The 21172-nt window shown below is 35.2% G+C and overlaps 1 protein-coding gene across 1 annotated transcript in view; it reads right to left on the reverse strand.

Annotated features, from left to right (window-relative positions):
• Positions 1–2016: 2016 nt before the first annotated feature.
• LOC101256011 (pre-mRNA-processing protein 40A) overlaps positions 2017–21172 on the reverse strand; it is a 32853-nt gene continuing 13697 nt past the window's right edge. Inside the window, exons 20-29 of the mRNA XM_010325127.4 lie at positions 21073–21126; positions 20808–20924; positions 20343–20441; positions 19899–19946; positions 19723–19815; positions 11136–11243; positions 10975–11039; positions 10764–10866; positions 2421–2819; positions 2017–2327 (exon numbers count right to left, since the gene is read on the reverse strand). Of these exons, the coding sequence (XP_010323429.1) occupies positions 2196–2327; positions 2421–2819; positions 10764–10866; positions 10975–11039; positions 11136–11243; positions 19723–19815; positions 19899–19946; positions 20343–20441; positions 20808–20924; positions 21073–21126 (1218 nt within the window). The 3' untranslated portion in view covers positions 2017–2195. The remainder of the gene's footprint in view (positions 2328–2420; positions 2820–10763; positions 10867–10974; positions 11040–11135; positions 11244–19722; positions 19816–19898; positions 19947–20342; positions 20442–20807; positions 20925–21072; positions 21127–21172) is intronic.

The following is a 21172-nucleotide window of genomic DNA, read 5'->3' on the forward strand; positions in this document are numbered from 1 at the left end:
TATTCTCATATGGTTTCATTAATAACTTAAAAAATGCAAACTTTATATGTTTAATTAAAACAACAACAATGTAGTATATTCTTACAAAGTGATATCGGGTGTGCTCAATTCGAATATAGCATTAAAAATATTCAATACTAAAAAACATATTTATTTATTTATTTATTTTGTGATTCATACTACTATATAATATACTTTTAGAGACAAAAATATTCAGTAGATATTAAAAAAGTGTACCATAGGTGATATACCTTTAATTCAACCATGGAAAAATCTAAGATATTATTTATTTATATATATATATATATATATATATATATATATATATATATATAAAGTGTACCATAGGTGATATACCTTTAATTCAACCATGGAAAAATCTAAGATATTATTTATTTATATATATATATATATATATATATATATATATATATATATATATATATATATATATATATATAAACAAAAACAAAAATGTGCATCTTTTCATCTTCAACAATAATAATGAATGAAATAATCATTTTTTATTCAAAATGAAGAAATAAAATAAAAGAGAACAATTATATTGAAATCAAAATAATAAAACAATGAATCTTCAAATGTTTGAAAATCAATCAAACTTTTATACTACTACAACTCTCTATGCATGAATCTCCAAGATAATTAAGTTTCTTTCTTCATTGTGTAGAACTTGTACCAAATAATGTGATGAATCTTTCAAGAATTTACCGATGATCTTCATCAAAGTGAAGATCATATCGTGACATCATCTTTTCAATGTCTTCTTTTTTTATTACTTAACTACATGATTGATGAAGAATAAGATGAAGAAAATAAAATTAAAAAATTATACTACTAAAAAGAAAGAATGAGAAAATAGAAATGAACATGCAACATCTCCATAGATAATTGGTATTTATAGATAAAATAAGTAATAAAAATAGTTAAAAGAGAATTGAAAAGACATGTTATTTAAGTAGAGAATGTCAATAGATGGGGGTTTTTTGTAACTCATTTCATATAATTACAATATTAAATATGATTGAATTTTATAATTAATAAAAAAAATATTTTATGAAAATAATAAAAAAAGAAAAAAAGAAGAAAAAGAAACAAATAGAAGCCATAAGAGGTGCCACATCAGCGATTTTGGATTCAGATTTATATATATATATATATATTGATTCGATATTTTAAACAAAAAATTATACATTCAAAAATTATATGAAAAGTACTACAAATTGCAATTTTTTGCATATTAATATGATGAAAATATATATCTTAAAATGTTAGTCAAAGTTCTTAAAATTTGACTCTAGACATAGATACCATAACAATCAATAGTAGATGGAGGTAGTATGACCTAACAAAAACTTTTCAATTGTAAGTGGCTGGAACACCTTTTCCATGTATAATGACTTGGAAATGAAACGTATCCAGCAATGAAGTATAGAAACCTTAATGGAGATTTCACTCTGAACTGTGTAGCAAAGGGTATGTGAAACCTTAATGGGGATTGCACTCTGAACTGTGTAGCAAAGGGTATGTGAAACCTTAGTGGAAATTGTACAGAAACCTTAATGGAGATTTCACTCTGAACTGTGTAGCAAAGGGTATGTGAAACCTTAATGGGGATTGCACTCTCAACTGTGTAGCAAAGGGTATGTGAAACCTTAGTGGAAATTGTACTCTGAACTGTGTAGCAAAGGGTATGTAACATTAATATGAAATATCCCAGCTCACTAGTCTTTTTTACGAGAGATTCAAATGTAAGCTAGCACTGAACTCAAACGCTGATCAAATAACTGCAAACACAACCTCAATCAATGATGGACTCTTAACAGCGCTCTACACAACTCAACACATGAAACTGTCCAGAGGCAAGTACAAGTGCACGGGAAGCTCTTCACAACTTAACACATCAACCTCAAACTAGTAACACCCTTATCTTTAAGTTCCTATTTTTTCAAGATGAAATTAGCAGCTGACAATACAAGTATAGGGGAGATTGCCAAATTTGGAGCACATCAATAGTTTCAGATTCCAATTGCAACTTCTAAGTGCTACAGCAGTTCTAATAAGTCTTTTTAGATACACAGACATTGTCGGTACAATAGTTATCAAAACACTATGAGATGTCAGAATGCAGGAGTCGGCATTCCCCTAATATATGCTAGTAAAACTGTATGAACTACTCAACTCTCTCCATCTTCACCAAGCTCACCATCTTCTAGCTCTTCATGCCCACCATTTCGACGTGATCCATCCCTATCTCTTCTGTATCTTTTATGCCGACTTTCACCATCAGATTCAGGTGAATGTGCATGCTGTCATGAAAGCAGAAAAAGAATATCAATATTTCAGACTGTCAAAGAGTACAATAACAACAGAGGACTAACTTTAAATGGAGATAATAGAACCTTCTTCGACTTTTTACGATCACTGCTATGTCGGTGGGACTTTCTTAAGTCCTCTCTCTCATCCCTGTCGGATGCCACCTCATCATTAGAGCTCTGGTGACGCTTACGGTGCTTCCTTTCTTTGTCTCTTTCAGATTCCTCTTTCTCATCCTTGTCAGAAGTCAGCTCGTCGTTGGAGCTATGGTGTCGCTTCCGATGTTTCCTTTCTCTGTCTTTTTCTCTCTTTCTCTCTTCTTTGTGCTCAAAGCTTTCTGTTACATCCATAATCACGCTATCTGGCTCATCTTTTCTTGATCGTTCTTTTCCCCTTTCTTTCTCCTTTTCACGCTCTTTTTCTTTCTCCCTTCTCTCCTTATCCTTCCTCTTCTCTTTCTCATCTTTTTCTTTCTCTTTTTTGACCTGCAAAGTAGCACAATCTAAATAAGGAACTGATATGACATAGAATCTAATAGCTGTTCCGGAGTATGTTAATTATAGAATCTAGACCAAATGCATAAATAACCCCTTAAGGTTGGCTCCAATTATCATTTTGAAACTTCCACTAAGAAAAGTTTCAATTGAACACTCAAGCCTGACAAAAATTGTGCCTATTAAACACAAAATCAGCAGTCCCAATCCAGTAGATGTGTGTGAGCACACTCTCTTCTGCCGTGACAAATCAAATCAATTATAAAAAACAAAAATATACATGTCAGTAACAGAAGTATAAAAAAGAAAAAGGAGAAAGAGACATCAACGAGACCTCCTTTGGGTGTCTCATGGTAGACGTCCTGCGATCAAACCCTTCATGCCGAAAGGACAAACATCAATCCAATGAAATTGATTATATTATTTGCCACAATATAGAACTAAAGTGGCTGCATATTGAGGGTGGTATTAGGAATTGCAGAAGAATCGGGCAAGTCCACATTTCCCTAACACTTGTTGGAGTATCACCTTCTACAATGAGCACCTCACTGGAACTCTCTTTTCCTCTAATCTTTCTTCAACGAGAAAGAGCTAAAGCTCACAGACTGATGTTGGGGAAGAATTCTGTGGGTTAACATTTCCCTAATGCTTGCCGGAGAATCACCTTCTCCAACAAGCACCTCACTGCAATTTTTCGTTTAGTCTCCTCTTTATTTAACGAAAAACTCCTAGGCTCTCCCTCCAAGGCTCTCTCAACAACTTCTCCAGTTTCTGAAATCAGTTGAAGATACCGAAACAGTGACCATTTCAGCCACAGACATTAAAAGCCCCTTAATTTCATTGTGACTTCCTAATTTGTGTTCACCCCTTATTTGTCTTCTGTTTTCTTCCAATTCACATCTCTTCTCCTTATCATTTTGGGAAATTGTTCTAAGTTGGATTCATAATTTGTTAAGGAATTCAAAGATGTTGCATTCCACTACTTCTTCATGTTCTTTGCTGAAGGAATTGCGGACATGAATATACCCGTGGCATCAGTGTGTATCCACTTTTTCTGGCGACCTCATTCTAGTGGTCCACATTAATGACCGAAATATTTGTGCAGAGGCAGAATAAATGGACAGGAAGAGAGTGGTCATGCCGTCACCAGATTTTAAGGGGGGAAGAAGAAGGTGGTGGCAACTGACTATGAAGAAAGAGGAGGGGAGATCGTGGATGATCGAATCTGAAAAAAATAGTGGAGGAGGTGGTGGTGGTTGCAGCAGATCCATAAGGAGAAAGGAGTTTAAAAAAATGAAAAGAAATTATAGTTAAGCATTGCGCTCATCTTTGGGTGAGAGTCAGCACCTTGTGCCACATCAGTCAAAAACCACCCATTTCAGCCCATTAAGAATTGGGTTGATATGTAGCCCAAATTGACTCGTGAGTCTTGACAAAATATTTTTGAAAAGGCATTTTTTTTAATTTGATATGCTATTTATAGTCATAAGAAAGAAAAATAAGTATTAAGTACTAAAAATTAATAAAAGAACAAACAAAGCAATTAAGACCTTAACAAGAATTGGGTGGGTTGGGTTATAACCCGCATTTCAGCCCAAGCAGCTTTTGGGCAGGTCAATAACTCGCTCATTTATGTACTCAGACCAATTTAATTTTAACCCGCCCAAATTTAGCCCAACCCACCCGTTTGCCACCTCTAGCCACATTAGAGCAAGGTGCTCAATAGGTAGTGCCTTAGTTAAGGTATCAAAATGAAAAACATGAACCAACTGAATTGAGCTCAACCAGCCTTTTAGAAATTTCAAGTAGCAGTCAACCTAGCTTAGCTAAAGTATAATCTCGAGCTCGAAACGATTCGATCCCGAGTCAGCTCTTTGATATTTCGTTTTGCGTATGCTTCACCATTAGAAAAAAAAATAATTTATAACTAAACTAGTTGATTAAGAAAATATAAACTTGTTTGAATTGGTAATTTCATTCAAGTGTGATTGATCTATATAACATTATTAGTCTAAATTAGAACTCAATTTAGATGACGTTAACTTAATATTGAACATTAAATAGAATTTCCAGGCAAAATAAAAAAACAAAAATAAAGCAACAATATATTCAAAAAGAACTGTACAATATTTAAATTTGTTGACTTTTGAATTCTTAAATTTACGACATTTCTTACAACCATAAAGTAGTCTTAAGTAATGATGTCAATAAAAAGTTTAATTACATTATATTGATTAAGAAGTGTAGTCATCAAAAAAGTTAAGAAGTGTAAAATTATAAATTTATTTTAACTTGTAATAATTATTGAAATCAATATTTTGTTAACTTAGTTAAAAGATAAATGATGAATTTTAGTTTCTCAGAGCTAAATCAAATATTATTTCCATTTGGGGAAACACTTAGAGAAATATGAGAAGTTGTCAAACTGGAAAATGATCATATCTCCTTGGGCGGAAGAGTGGTGCTTATCAATAGTGTGTGAAATTCTCAAACCACGTACACTATGGCTTATTCCCTTCCTGCAAAGTTGTCTAAAGAGTTGGACAAACTTCGTAAAAACTTCCTCTGGTAGGGCAACCATAAAGAGAACTTTTAACTTGGTCAAATGGGACTTGGTTATCAAATGCGGGAAACTCGAAGGGGCAGGATATGGAGGTTCAATTGTGAATACAGTTCTCTTTACCGCATCTGGAAACACATTCGGGCATGGTGAGATTTCTTCATGTTGAACTCCTCAATAAAAATGGGGAACAGAAAGGCTAGACTTTGGCATGATAGATGGTACAACAACACTCCTATCAAAGATATCTACCCAGGCCTTATCAGCATTACCTCCAGTAAAAGATGCTCTCATTTCTGAGTTCTGATTTCAAGCAAGATCACAACAGGCTTATCACCTTCAGAAGTAACTAAAATGATTGGAAATTAGAAAGGTACCTAAGTCTATTGAAACTTCTCAGTGGCTCCCCTTCTACTGCATCTTCTACCCTAGAGAGCCTTATTTGGGAAAACCAAAAGCCAGAAGAATGGTGGTCGTGCACAATAATTCCATTGTTTAAGAACAAGGGTGAAATTCAGAACTACAACCACTACAGGGTATCAAGTTATTAAGCCATACTATTGAAGTTTGGAGAGGGTGATAGAGTTGAGAATGAGGAAGGATATGTCTGTCTCCAAGAACCAATTGGATTCATGCCAGGGCGATACGGAGATTGTTGGAGTTGTATAGGGACAAGAAGAGATACTTACACCTGGTGTTCATTGATCTAGAAAAAGCAGATGATAGTCCATAGGGTGGTCCTTTGTTGATGTTTGAAATCTAGAGGTATACCAGTGGCATATATTAGGGCAAATAAGGGCATGTATGATGGAGTTAAAATTCATATTAGAACAATGGGATGTTACGCAGAACACAGTCCTATCGTGATGAAGTTGCACAAAAGGTGTTGCCTTAAGCCTTAATGGTCGACTTATTGACATGACATATTCAAAGAGAGTTGTCGTGGTAAGTAATTCCCAGATGACATACTAACGATTGATGAGATGCATGGTGTAGTTAACGATAAGCTGAAAGTTTAGAGACAGACGCTAGTGTCCAATGATTTTAGGATAAGCAGAATTAAAGAAGTACGTAAAATGCAAGTTCAGTGACTCATGAGGCGGAAAGACAAGTGAGGATCGATACACAAATATACCTAAGAGAGAGTTTCAAATGCCTTGGGTCCATAATCCAAGGAGATGGGGTTATTGATGATGATGTCCCACACTATATCAGTGCAGGGTGGATAAAATAGAGGCACGCCTCTAGGGTACTTTGTGATAAGAATGTGCCATCGAGGTAGCCAAAAAAGAATTGGGGAAAGTTATAAGACAGCCAGTGTCTGAACAATATTTTACAACCAAATAATATCCCACTAAATTAACCTTAAAAATAATTCAACTCTCATAGCATTAATGTGTTAAAATCAAATATTTGGATTAAACTATATCACACAACATGAATTTTCCATCTAAAAGTTTTAGGGGAAACACAATAGACTGTTAATATCCTTCAATAATAGCATTTAGAGGATAGATGTAGTCAACTTGATCCTTATTCCAAAAACGAAATAGTCAGTTTATAAACAAGTTGACATTATTCTATTTTTTTTGGTAAATACAGTTTATGAACATGTTGACATGCTGCCTTAATAGTCTAATTAGTTCACTTCTTATGAGTATTATCTAATTTTGATGTATGGTTCTTTTCTCCAAATTTGTTATGTTATTCCACAAACTAATAAAGGTAGAACTAACTTTCAACTTCTTTCGTACTCATAAATTGCACCATGGAATAGGCCAAGAAAATATGCACAGCTCTATACTAATTAAACTTTTTTAAATAACTACTCCACTTAATTGATACCAGTGTTGTAAAAAGCCCAGAAAAGCGCGCTTCAAGGTGAGGCAATGCTCCTATGCTTCTAGCTTCTGAGGTGAGGCGATTCGGAAAAGGCGCCCGCTTCTAATGTAAAAGCGAGAAGCACCAGAAAGGCAAAAACGCAATAAAGTGCGCTTTTTATAAAAAAGAAAAAAAGTTTTTTTTATTAATTTTGGAAAGATACGACTACACTCATCTTTCACAACTGCGTCTCTTCTTCACGACCAAGAAGTGCGACTGCGTCTCTTCTTCAAACTCTTCTACGTTTTTTTTTCTATTTTTGGTTGGTTGTTGCCAAGCTGCTGCTAGTTTTTTCTTTTTCTCTTCTCTACGAAGCTTCTGTAATCTGCTACTGTTTTTTTTCTCAATTACTGACCTATTCTTTTTGTTTATATTACTGCCTACTCTGTTTTTTTCAATTCTTTTGTTGCTCTTTTTTGTTTTTATTTCTGTACACTGACTGTGATCATACTGCTCTGTTTTTTATTTTTTGACACTTATTTTTGCTTGTAGTATGTAATTATGTTTTTGATTTTTTGCTTTATATGTCATAACTTATGAGTATTACTGACTATCTATTTTCTTTTAATCACGCTTCTCGCTTCCCAAAGCACTGATTAATACCCTGATGGAGAAATTATAGAGTTAAAGCTTAATCCATTATGGTCTTTAAAAGCTATTAAGATTTAAGGGAAGGAATATCTAATCTAAGGAGGCCAAATGCCAAAACATCTTAATACTACATTGTAAAATTACAATATTACATATATGTGGCTTACAATACATAAACAAGTAACTAAATATAAAAACAGTTTCAAATTTCCTCACCATTTAACCAAAAAAAAAAAAGCTTGAAATAGATCTTGTTACGAGCAGTTTTTGTTCAAGGTACTCACTCAAATGCAAATTGAACACCATAGTTGGACTTTGTTAGATAATTAAGGGCGAAGTTACAAACTTAAACGATTTAATATCCTTCAGAGCACACAGTGTCATATGCTAAAATTTCTGTTTCCGAACAATATATTAAGAAAAAAAAAGCCTTCGATAAAATTAGTAAAAGTATGCCTTTATTATTGTTGCCTGAGTTGCAAAATATGTGCTAATACTTTTAGTAAAAGTGAATATTGCTTTGACGCAAACGGAAAAGGAATGGATATTGTACTTAGGATGTATAAGTTTCCAAATCATGCTGTGAATCAAGAGTCTTTCTAAATGTTATTTGGTATTATGAGTTAAAGGGTTTTACAAGGAGACTTTGGGCACATTACACTCTAATATTTGTTATCTTCCCTTTCCTTTTTGTGGGGGATAAGTGAAATGATTTACTAACCATATTGGGAAGTGTACAACACCCAAAAAAGAAATCTCATGCCCAAAGAAGAAAACCCTCCAAAGTATGAAGTCCTACGCCCTCGAGATATTTTCTTGGAAGTCATATTTATTACAATGTACATTGTTCTTCATCATGGATTTTGCTTTATACTTGACACCTTCTGTATCAAGCTCCCACTTTATTGTCTGTTTCTCCTACCAACTAGATTTGCACTCACAATTGATTCAAACAGTTATCCTGCTACTCATGATCTCCAACTTCCTCCTTATTTAATTCTATAGAATGGATTACTCTCTCCAAGGTGACAGTTGCAACACCAATTTCTTCTATTCCACATGCACTCCTAGATTGCAATTTTCCCATGTATATTCACTAATGATGCAGAGAGATTTTAGTTATTTGTATTTCTTCCATCCCGCTGGATGCTCTGTTTCTAATACAACTCTTACTTCATCAAAAAAGAATAAGTTATTAGTATTCTCTTTTTGTTATAATTAATATTGTGAATATGAGCTACATAAACAACAATCATGATTGTGCCAATCTGTCAAGTCCAAAGTGCCCCTCGAGAATATGCACCAACAGTGGAGACGTAGATTGAATGCTAAAACTGACAAAAAAAAGAATATTTTATTTCATATTCATGGATGGAATTATTTTAAAAATGCTTTAATCAACAATGAGATTTGTAATTAATATTACATAATACTTAACCTATATGATACTACCAATCAAATATCTAATAAATTGATTGACGAAACTCACGACGGAGTTAACACTAAACTAGAGAATTGGAGAATGATCGTAGAGTCTAAGGAGTCATTTGATAGAGTATACAAGAAAAAATAATTGATGCATTAGCTTTGTGAATTATCAGTAACTTGTTTAGTACACTTTTTTAGCCTAAGTAAAACTTGCACTAGTTACATTCTCTGTTGTGTATTGAGGTAAGTATCACTAATACCATTGACTTTCATGTATTAGCAATACAGAGGGTTTCAACACATGCATTAGATTGATTAATGACATAATTACCCCTCAAATTCCTCTCAAAACAATTCACATTTTCCAAAGCTAAAAAGTGGAGGATATTTTTGTAAACAAACATCTTTTTATAGAAGTTATGCAACGCTTGCTATTTCTAATATATCAAACCAAACCGTGTATTAGAAATAATGTCATCATAACTAATACAAGCATTACTAATGCAAGCGCTACTACTACCAAATATCCCCCAAGGATTTTAGGTTGAGAATGACTAAGACAAAATACTTGGAGTGCAAGTTTAGTGACGTGCGTGAAGTTGATGTGGAAGTGAGGCTTGACATGGGTCATTCAAAATAGAGAAAATTTCAAGCAACTAGGGTCTATTATCCAAGGAAATGGAGAGATTGACGAGGATGTCAATCAGTGCACTAGAACAAGGTTGGATGAAATAAAGGCTCGCATTTGGAATTTTGTGTGATAAGAAGATGTCACCAAAACTTGAATGCAAGTTCTGCAAAGTGGTGGTTAGACCTACTTTGTTGTATAAAGCGGACTATTGGTCAATATAGAACTCTCACGTTTAGCAAATGAAAGTGGTGATGATGAGGATGTTGATGGTATGCGTGGGCATACTAGAAAAGACAGGATTAAAAATAACAATATCTAATACAAGGTAGGAGTGACTTTGGTGGAAAACCAGATGCAGGAAGCAAGATTGGGACGGTTTTGGCATGCAAGGAGGAGATGCACGGTTACTCAATGCAAAGGTGTGAGAGGTTAGCTATGGATGGATTTAAGGAAGGTAGAGGTAGAGATTAAAGGTGGTTAGAAGATGTGGAAGACACGGATTAGGGTAGGATTGTCTTCATTTTCTGTCCATTCTAGTAATCATAGTATTACACTTGTTTCTTGTTTCTTGGTTTCTATTATTATTTTTTGTTTTGTGTAGTTCGATTGTAGTATTATTTTGTTGTAGTATTGTTTTACTAATATTTGTTGTTTTATTACCGTTTGTTGTTTCCTAATTTCTATTACTTCTTTTTCTAGACTATTTTTATCTTGAACCGAGGGTCAATCAAAAACCACCACTCTACCTCTGAGGTAAAGGTAGGTCCCCGTACACTCTACCATCACTCTACCCTCCCCAGACCCCACCTTCTGAAACTACATTGGGTATGTTGTTGGTGCTTACTTTTTCCTCCTCACGTTTGCGTTCCTTTTCTTTTGCTTTTTCCTGCAACCATGCAACATATTCCTCAAAGACTGCCCTTGAGATTGTCTCTTCACCAATAGCTCTGAAAGTAGTGAAATTAACAGAAGGTATTATGATCCATATGCTGAAATCAAAAGTGGAGTTCCAATAGATAATAATAAAGCAACTAAAACGTGAAAAAAGAAGTCACCTGAACTCTGAACTATCCTCCACAAGTTCTTTGCTCTCCTCCCAACTAGAGGAATCAGTTATTTCCTAGAAGGTCCCAAATCACAAAGTGAGCAACAAATACACAGGTGAAGTAGGAAAATAGGACAACTCAATAAAGTTTTTCCACAATATTTAACATGCCTTAATGGAACTGAGCTTGTCGGTAAAATCTTTTGCAAGCCTTTGACGCTTTTTAGCTTCTTTCTCTTCCTTTTCCTTTGCTCTCTCAACTAGATCCTCAAAAATAAGCTACAATCAAGCAACAAAGACATTTGGCAAACAACATAACAACAGCAAAGTCCTTCACCTCGTAAACATCAGTAGACAAACGCAACAAGAAGTCTCATTTTTTAAGGAAAAATTAAATTATTCAACTGGCAGAAATTCACAGGCAAATGGGCTCCAATAAAATAGTTTGCCTCATATAGAAGTGTTATTGTTTTAAAAGTTGAAGCAATTGTACAAGTAGTTGTATATTCTGGTCCACAAATGAGATATCATACATGTATGCCAGAGCAAAACTATAGATGGGGTAGCATTCAGTTTCCCACAAGTATGTCTAAGTAGATCTACAACTTTAAGACACTAAAAGACGTTTGATAAGCATAATCCCTACATAAAATTTCTAGGAAGCTTTCTACATGTTCAGGATATCCCAAATAAGCAAACAAGGCATTAATCACATGAAATATCCTTGTTTCCCCTTATTTTTCATGTAGTATGCCATGTCACTCCCTCATTTTCCTCTCTTCCTCATTAATCTATCTCCCTTACACCATTTCTGCACGAACAAAGACGTCCAACAGGGTAATGAACTCCATCCACTCCAAGTCCCCTAGTTAAAGCCAGTGTAAAGGACTGTGGATTGCAGTCCTTCTCATTCCCTACTACAAATAATAAAGGACAGTAATATACCACCAAATACCAATTATAAATAAGTGATGCTAGTGAGGCATTGTTGGACCACTTAAACTTTTATCATATGGGCCTCCTTAATTGAACATTCCCCAGTTTACACAATTAAGTAAGGTAATAACTGGCACCTTTTAGGAATGTGAGAAGGCGCTCAGTTGAAAACATAGATGGAAGTGAAGTCGAAGACCCGGAAATGTTGCCTCACTACTACTCATGTGGTCCATGGATAGAAACAAATAGGAGACCTAATGGGACATAGATCGACTGGGTACATTTGACGAACAACCTCGTATTTCAAATTTCTTTTTTGGGCACTTATGAGGTTCCAATGTGTGTAGGAAATATGGTATCGTTCATCGAGTAGAATCAAACTCTGTTATAGCTTCTTTACTTCCTGATATATTGTTTTTATATGGGAGATTTTTTGGTTATTAATTTAACTATTCGCCTATATTAAAAAAGTAAGTAGAATTTTTTAAAATGCTTACAAAATATGATGTCAGGAAACATTATGAATAGAGTTGTGTATGTGCGGGGTGGGGTGGGGTGGGTTAGGGTGGGAAGAATATGACCTATTCCTGGCTTGTGGAAGTGCTAGGAAATTCTACTTTCATTAGATGTGAGAAAACTTGATGAAATGGAGATAAAGGAGAATTTATGTTGGCTACTCAATTAAGAAACCATGGGAACAAGGTGGTGAGGTTTAGGAGGTGCACAAGGATCAATGTAGGAGGGGTCTATCTAATCTGAGTTCTTCAGTAGAAAATGGGAAGGGCTTTGATGGAGTAGGATATCCCATGGGTGATACTTGGCCCACTTTAATATTATAAGGTTTCACGAGAAGAGGTAAGGATGTAAAACTGTGTCTAAGATCATGAAGTAGTTCACGAAGTTTCTTGATAAGCATCTACCCTATTGACCTATCTTTAACATGAGCTAAATTCACTTGCACCAAGGTAGAAGAGTAAACATTGAGATAGAGTAAACATTGAGATCAAACTTGGTAGATTTTTGTTGTCCACCAACTAGGAGATGGTTCTCGAGGTGTTATAAACTATGTTGCTTGGACTCTTCAAAAATAGTAATGGGTGCGTGTCATACTCTCCAAAAGTAGTGCATCTTTTAAGGAATCTGACAACGTTTTGGGAGAGTCTGAGCAACACTTGTTACAAATTCCCTTTTACGGGTTGTGACCTTGGGCCATTCATTAATCATGCTAGATGAAATGGGAGAAGAGACATGAGAGCCCTTAACAAGCTTGAGAATGTGTGGCTGAAAGCAACTGATTTCAAGGATAGAGTGGCAGCTAAAAAGTGACAAACAATTTGTCATTTAACTCGCAAAGAAGTTGAAGATGATTGAATGAGATATACAAGTGCAAAATAGAGAGATTTTTAAGAGGGTACAAATGAAAGTGTAACACCTCGGAACTTGGAGATAAGTGAGAAAATTAATTTTGAGTTGAGGTCTGTGTCTATGGTTCCCATCTACGATTGTAGAAGCTTCTACGGGGCATAGATAGCGATCGCAGGAAGTGAGGAAATAATTATTCTAAAATCAAGTCTCAAAAACCTTTTTACGGTACACCAGGACGTTCTGTCAACCTATGTACAAGTAGGTCTCGTAGGTCACTACTAGACTTGTTAAAATTTTATGAGGTAACACTGGTTTCTTTTCTTTTTATGAAAAGAGAAACCCACAGCCGCTACCCTTTTAGTGCGCACAGGGTAAAACCTCCGCTCCTATGCAATAGCTCGCAAATCACATAGGAGAGGTAACCTGCACTAGGTAAGCCTTGTGCAACGAGCTCGACCCAGAAGGCAAATCCCTTACTTTCGCTGGGGGTTTCAAACTTAAGACCTCCAACATGGAAGTATCAATCTCAAACCACTGAGCCACCCCAACGGTTGACATGTATGGACTTTAGGAAGACCTACGAGCCATACATGGGTTCAGTCAAAGGTTGGTCCAAATAATAATTTCCAAATCTTTCTACGATTGACCAGTACGGTCCGTAGAAATGCCTACAGATTGTAGGTCCAAACCATAGGTCGAATCTGGTAGTTATTTTGAAGGGTTTTTGGTCTTTTCCTAATTGTTTTGATTCAATACTAAGTTGTTTTGACTTCTACCCTAAGCCCTATATAAACGTTTTAAACCCCCAAATTACCCATTCACAACTCATTCTCCTAAATTCCCAAAACTTAACCAAATTCAGCCTCCCAAATTCCCTGAAGTCTAAGGAAGTTAGGTTCCATTTAAGTCTCCAAATGCTCCATTTTTCTTGGGCTTAAAGGATCAAGGTATGTGTGTACTCCCTCATAGCGTCCTTTCCTCCTGGGTCCCCAACTATTTCAATTTCTCAAATCAATTGATCAAAATAGGGTTACAATTTAATGAATGTGGGTTTCATCAAATTATGATTGATTATGCTTAATTAAGACTGCTAATGCATGAATTGATGTTAATACATGATATGACCCACGCCTAAATTATGTTTTCCAACTATGATCCTCTGCTGAACCAATAAATCCATGATTTATGAGAAAAGATGAAGATATGCATGTTTTTGTGAAATGATTATACATGATTTTGGGATGCTTTGAAAGAAAAGTATCAATGCTATTGTAAAAGGATTTCTTAATGATCATGATTGTGAAAGGTTTTCTCATCAATGTTGAATTATGTTTAAGGAGCTATTATATGCTTTGATCTTGAAATGTGTGGATTGGTATTGATGATTGTCTTTCCCTACGTTAAATTGATATTTGACTTTTATAAATTTCGTTAGAATTGACTTAGAACCGAGAGGGCATTGAGGTGGAGATTCAAATAGGGTCTCTAGTAGCAACCTCTAGTCCCAAACTATGTGCTCCCGTAGGATTGTCTTAAATGACCTAGATAGTGGATCCACTTTAGTAAATGATGGTATGTACGAAATCTACCATAACAAGTAGTTTCCCCTTCTTTTGGTATGAGGGATATACAAGATTCCATGATATAGCTCTTATGGTCTTACTGTCGGTTAAGCTAATATCCCACATAATGATTATGTTTTCTATGAAGCTTTTCTTATGTCCTTTATGTTAATGTACTTGACCGTGTTTTCCTCATTCCCATTTTATTTCTCCTTTAAAGCTTTTAAATGTTTCAATATGATCATCCCGACACGTTTTAAGTCATTTATGCTATCACGCCAATGTTTATGCATATTGCCTCATACTTAGTTTCATGTACTAACGCATACTTATACCTACATTATCCGATGAATATATGGTCCAACACTCCAACCTCCCATACTCATGGCTAATTGATTCTACGGACTTTGAAGATTGGTGTGTCCTCATGTTCCAAGGACCTAGACTCTTTTTATTGATTTATGTCATTTTCATTTCAAACTATTCAGAAAAAAACACGAAAGGTGGGACCTATTAAGAAAAAAGAGAAAACAATTGCTTCTTATATATGACCAAGGTTCTCACTTGACTTCTTTTCTTGGTCGTTGTTGTGGATTCTTTTATTTTCTCCTCTGTGTTTCATTGCTTCTGCAACTTCAACTTTATTTTCTGTCTTTTATGTTTTTAGTTTGTTAATAACTTTTATTTGTTTGTTTTTTTCCTTTTTTCCACACAAGTCAAATGGACATATCTAATATTTCAGTTTCAAAATACTTTGTTGATCTTTAATAATTTTTAAAAAAAACAATTCCGCTTATAAATGGACTAATATTGCAACATTTTTCCTTCTTTCTCAGTTTTCAGAAGTTAGCATACCGAAAGAGAAGCCCAAAATAGTTTCAACTTATTCTGCTGATCTTTTATTTAATTATAGAAATAAGCTAATAAATCTTTTGTGCAATGTTGATTTAATATTCTTTTATTTCACTTCAATGAAGCGAGGATTTCACTCTTCTCTGAAAGCAATAGTGTCCCTAGTCACTCTTTCTCGTTGCTCGTAAAAAACATTGATGAGCTCCTTCATTTGGTTGGTAGTAGCACGGGGAGTGATTTTTATTTTATTTTGTTATTTTGAGCAGTAAACATATCTATTATAAACAAAGAACTACAGCAAAGGTGTAATTATTACTAGTAGTCATCATATGACCAAAACCTACCACCTTTTTTTCTTCTTTTGAGAAGGTAAGATTTGTGTATATTCATTGAACTAGTGCATTATTGCACGAAAACCATATTTACAGCTTAACAAAGAAGTAAGAGAACTAAATCTGAATCCTAACAGGAACGAAGGATATCTATATTGAATTCTGCTTGCACCAAAAGCAAAAAAGCCTGATAAAATTCAGTTTGATCTTTTGAAGATCACAATTGCTCTCAAAACATCTCACATTTCTTTCTTTCCAAAAGATTCACCAAATACAGGCTCGGACAATCCTCCATCTATCTCTATCTCCCACCCCTACTTTTCCCCAATTGTAAAAAAGATGTGTAATTCTGAGTACTCATAGCCCAAGCAAAACCCCTGAGCCTGATGAAAATCATCCACAACTGGGATGTTATCATGTACTAAAGACACGGATGATTGACTGTCTGAACCTCTTCCCCGCATAAATAGCATCTAGAACAGATGGGGAACTTCCTTTTCTTGAGATTTTCATGCGTTAAAATGATTCTTGCCAGAAGCAACATGACACCTTGAAAGGGATTTTAGATTTTCAAGTCTACTTCCAAGGCCAAAGAGGTTGTTGTCCACCTTGATTTAGCATCTTATATGCAAAGTTTACCTTGAATTTTCCTTTGATACTTCTGCTCCTCCATAATCTATCATGTTCATCTCTTGTTCCTGTAAAAACTTTCAACCTTCAGAAAAGATCAATCACAGTCTCAGTTCCCTAAGCTGGGACAATCTTCCATTTCTCATGGGATTACAATCTCCATTCCAGCAAGCTAAAACTTCCAATGTCCCTTGGCATGATCGACCTGATTCCCTCAAAGTGATCAAAAGCTGCCAAAGTTAATCTATCACTTTACAGTGTAAGAAGAGATGATTTTATCGTCACTGCTTCAGCTTCACAAGAAAAACATCTAAACCATAGCTTGCAGAACCCTTTTCATTAGCTTATCTTGAGTTAAGATAGCTTGTTCTGCCACTAACCATATAAGGCATGCTACCTTGTATGAAATCTTGAATTTCCATATCATCTTTCAAGGCCAAAACCCTGATTGAGAATGTGTTGTGGAAGCACTTGTATGAAGATTGACAGAGAAACTTCCTTGCTTGTCTTTTAACCAGAATAGATCAGTCATCATTAGTGGAGAAGTCTTTAAATTGTTTACGAGTGTTGTAGAAATCTGTAAACCTCTCCATCTCCCAGTCATTGAGAAGTCTAAGTTATCCCGTGACTCCAGAATTGTAGCCTTTTTCTATTGGTTCAGGTAGTAGATATCAGGAAACAAACATTTCAGAGTGAGTTGGCCAACACATGCATCATCCCAAAATGAGATCTGCCCTCCATTACCTACTTTGATCTTAGAACTAATTAAGAGTTTGGCCACCCATTCCTGATGGATCTCCACAAGCCAACACCATTGGATTTTTCAGTTCCTTGGTAATCCAGTGCTCTTCCATCCCATACCTTGTCAAGATATTTTTGGTCTCACAATTTCCAGAGAAAATCCCTTCTAATTGCATCCAGTTTCCTGATAACATTCACTGGCATAGGGAATAAGGACATCATATAGAAGTTGGCATGACATCTAATACACTGTTAATTGAAGACAATCTACTCTTCCAATTAACAAGTTTCTTTTCACATTTAACCAGTACAACATTCCAAAACTTTGATTTACTCTTAGCACCAAGGGCATACCAAGATTAGTAGCCAGCTCTCCTATTCCGCCACCTTATATGTTGGACAAAATAATGATTCCTGGCACCTCATTTACTGGATAAACAAAACTCTTCCCCCAATTGATGTGAACTCCCATAATGGCTTCAAACAGAATAAAATATCTCTCAATTATTTGAATTGAGATCACTCTCTGCATCACAAAACACTAATGTATCATCTATATATGGAAGGTGAGAAATCGATAGCCCTTGATTGTCTCCAGGATTAACCTTGAATCACCTGAGCATATCATTATACTTGGATGTTCTCAACTTAACACTAAGTCCCTTCATGGCCAGAATGAAGAGAAAAGGGTATAGGGAGCTGCCTTGTCTCAATCCTCTCTTAGAAGAGAAGAAACCAGAGGGTGAGCCATCCAATTTATCATAATCGATTAGTTAACATGGGACTCAACCCATCTTTACATAAGCAATTTCTTGAACAGAAAAATAGATGCTTCATGGACTACTTTGATTTAAGAGATTTGCTTCATCATTAGCTAAAGAAGGGAGACAAGGAGGAACCATTATCAGGACAGAGAACTTTATTGTATTTGTACCAGAACAAAACTTTATCCAATTAGTCTGTCTACAATCCAACTGCAGACTATCACATGTCCTCCATAGGAATCCTCAATTTAAGTTATCATAACCCTTTTTTACATCTAACATGCATAGAATTTCACGGACATTGGAAATCTTCCTCACATCCATGCATTCATTTGCTATTAAATGGCATCCATTAGTCCTCTAGCTTTCATGAATGTCATTTGTTGGGCATCTACCAACTTAGACACAACTTTCTTAAGACTTTCAGCAAGTGGAGTGATTTAACAAAAAAACTAAGGAAGAAGAGAAATTGCATATACCAATTGGTCTTATGGAAGAGTTTGGTGAAGACATGAACCACCTCTTTTTACATTGTCAGTAGTACCTCACGCATGGGAAATCGTTAAATGGTTTATTAGTTTGATCTTCAATAGGTGATGCAACGCACCAGGAAGGCAACACTATTGAACTGAACATCTAGAGGAATGAGGAAAAGACTAAAGAAGTGGGATATTACTCCACTAGCACCCACCATGTGGAGTGCCTTTGAAGGATCAAAAAATGATATTTTACATTTTTTGAGGAAAGACTCTTTGCATGTATCTCTTATGGTGCACCCACAGGCGAAGCTAGGGCAAAGGGTACGGATGAATGCATAAATAATTTCTCTATGCATTTATAATATATGTTGACTTCCTTTTGCTTACCTGTATTTATTTCTTCAAATTTTGAACCCCCTTCACCCTTGGGTGCACAGACGAGATTCCAATTTGTATTCAAGACTGGGTGTCTTTAGTACAGAATCGTATTTATTCGTACATTCTCCACTATTTTATACCACTAGTATAAGTTTTTTCTTCCCAATTAATTACATTATTTTAATGTTATGAAAAATGGTTATACGAATTTCATGCTATGAACCACCGTAGAATGCTGGAATGCATATTCCATGTGATTTGGACACATAAAAGTTTGTGTTAGATTTGCAGATTGAGATGCAAAAATAACAAATATCTGGAAAGAAAATAAGAGACTAATTTGCAGCTATAAACAGGCAGAAATGGTTCCTACGAGTACGAGAACAAAGCTTAGAAAGCTCAGACACACCAGCAAAATATATGATGATCCCACATCATAATCTAAAACTGAAATAAAATACTAGAGAAGCAATCACATTCCAAGTCTAACACCAAGCTCAGTCATTTGAAAAATAGTACTTTCCACAATTAAAAACCTAAGTCCTAAAACCTCCATCTCCAATAAAGACAGCAAATGTACATCCAAACATAACAAGTTTTGAATGGTTAATCTAAAAAAGGGAAATTGCCTTCAGTCATCAAGATACAGAGATAAGATAACCAAAAACAATGAAAGTCCACCTCCTTTCTAGGTTTAGGGGGGGCACACTAATTAATACCTGTAGATTAACATCTTGAATGGATGGGGAACTAATTCCCTCCAAAATTGCAACTTTGAAGTCTTCAAATGTACATGTTGGTGAGATCGTGATCTGAAAATAGTGACAAAACAGACAGAAAATCATACACCAGTAGGTATTTGTGAGAAAAAGTAAATAACAGTACACAAACCTACCTTTTCTGACTTAACTACATCTTTTACATGAATCTTGTCTTCATGATACTGTTAAATAGAGAAAAAAACAAAGTTACTAAAAAAGCACAACTATCACACTTAAAATTATAGCACAAATGGAATATATCGAAGTTACCAATTCTCAAAAAAAAAATTATAGCACAAACAAATCACATATATGCAAGACCCAATTCAGATGGCACAGTGCTGAATGCCACATATGGCATAACAATTTTCTGAGCAATGTGCCATGCATCTACCCAATATCGAGTGACGCATCAAACAGCTAAAACACGTAACCACTTCCATTTTTCCATATGGACGAGGGATCTGACATCTAACGAGTCCAGCAACAAATTTTGAAAAGGTACAGTCATATTACCAGTTACAAATAAAATAGTGTTATATCACCTATCTTAAAAGAAGGCAAAAAATAGTGGGGACCTGTTTTTCCAACTCTTCAGTGACATCTTCAAACAAATCCTTTGGTGTTGAACCAGAAGTATTTGATGCAACAGCCTGATAAGCCACAGACTCCTTAACCTACAAATTCGCACAACCACAGGTAAATCTGCGAGAAAGGTGGAACAAATAAGAAATATAATGAAATGATACAATATTAGAGACTAAAATTTTCATAAAATAAAGAACTCATTATCATTTTTTAAAGGTGTTGAGGAAGACATATTAAATAAATAAATAAAACTGTGTTCCTTCTAAAAGCTTAAGCTTCTCAATAAGATATCAGACTAGATAGAGGTCCTGGCTTCGAGTCTCACCGCCATGCACTATCAAAAAGAATTTGTGTGTTGAAGACATAATTAAACAAATAAAAGTGTGTTCTTTCTCTAAATCTTTAAGCTTTTAAATATATGCCACACTTCAACAAAAGGTATAGAAGTGGAATACCATCTGCCAATAATCACGCCAATATGTTTTTGCAGTAAGCATGCCTGCAGCAATATGCTCCTCTATCATCTTTCGGAATGCATCCCGGTTTTTGCGCTCTGCACGCCGCAGTTGCTCCTTAAAATTAACAAAATAAACCTAGTGAGTTGATCACCCACAATGAGGCATAGAAAAATAGAAAGGAGGGTACCCTCTTCCAACATCCGCTCCCCCCCCCCACACACACACACAAACACACAAACGATAAGTAAGTGTCAGAAAGAACCTTTTGCAATTTTCTCTGTTCTTCGTCCTCCTTCTCCAGGTCACGAATGTATTCCTTCAGAGAAGAAAGATATCAGGGTCATCACTTATTTGTCAAGAAG

Source organism: Solanum lycopersicum, chromosome 7 (assembly GCF_036512215.1).
Source record: "Solanum lycopersicum chromosome 7, SLM_r2.1".
Lineage (NCBI taxonomy): Eukaryota > Viridiplantae > Streptophyta > Magnoliopsida > Solanales > Solanaceae > Solanum > Solanum lycopersicum.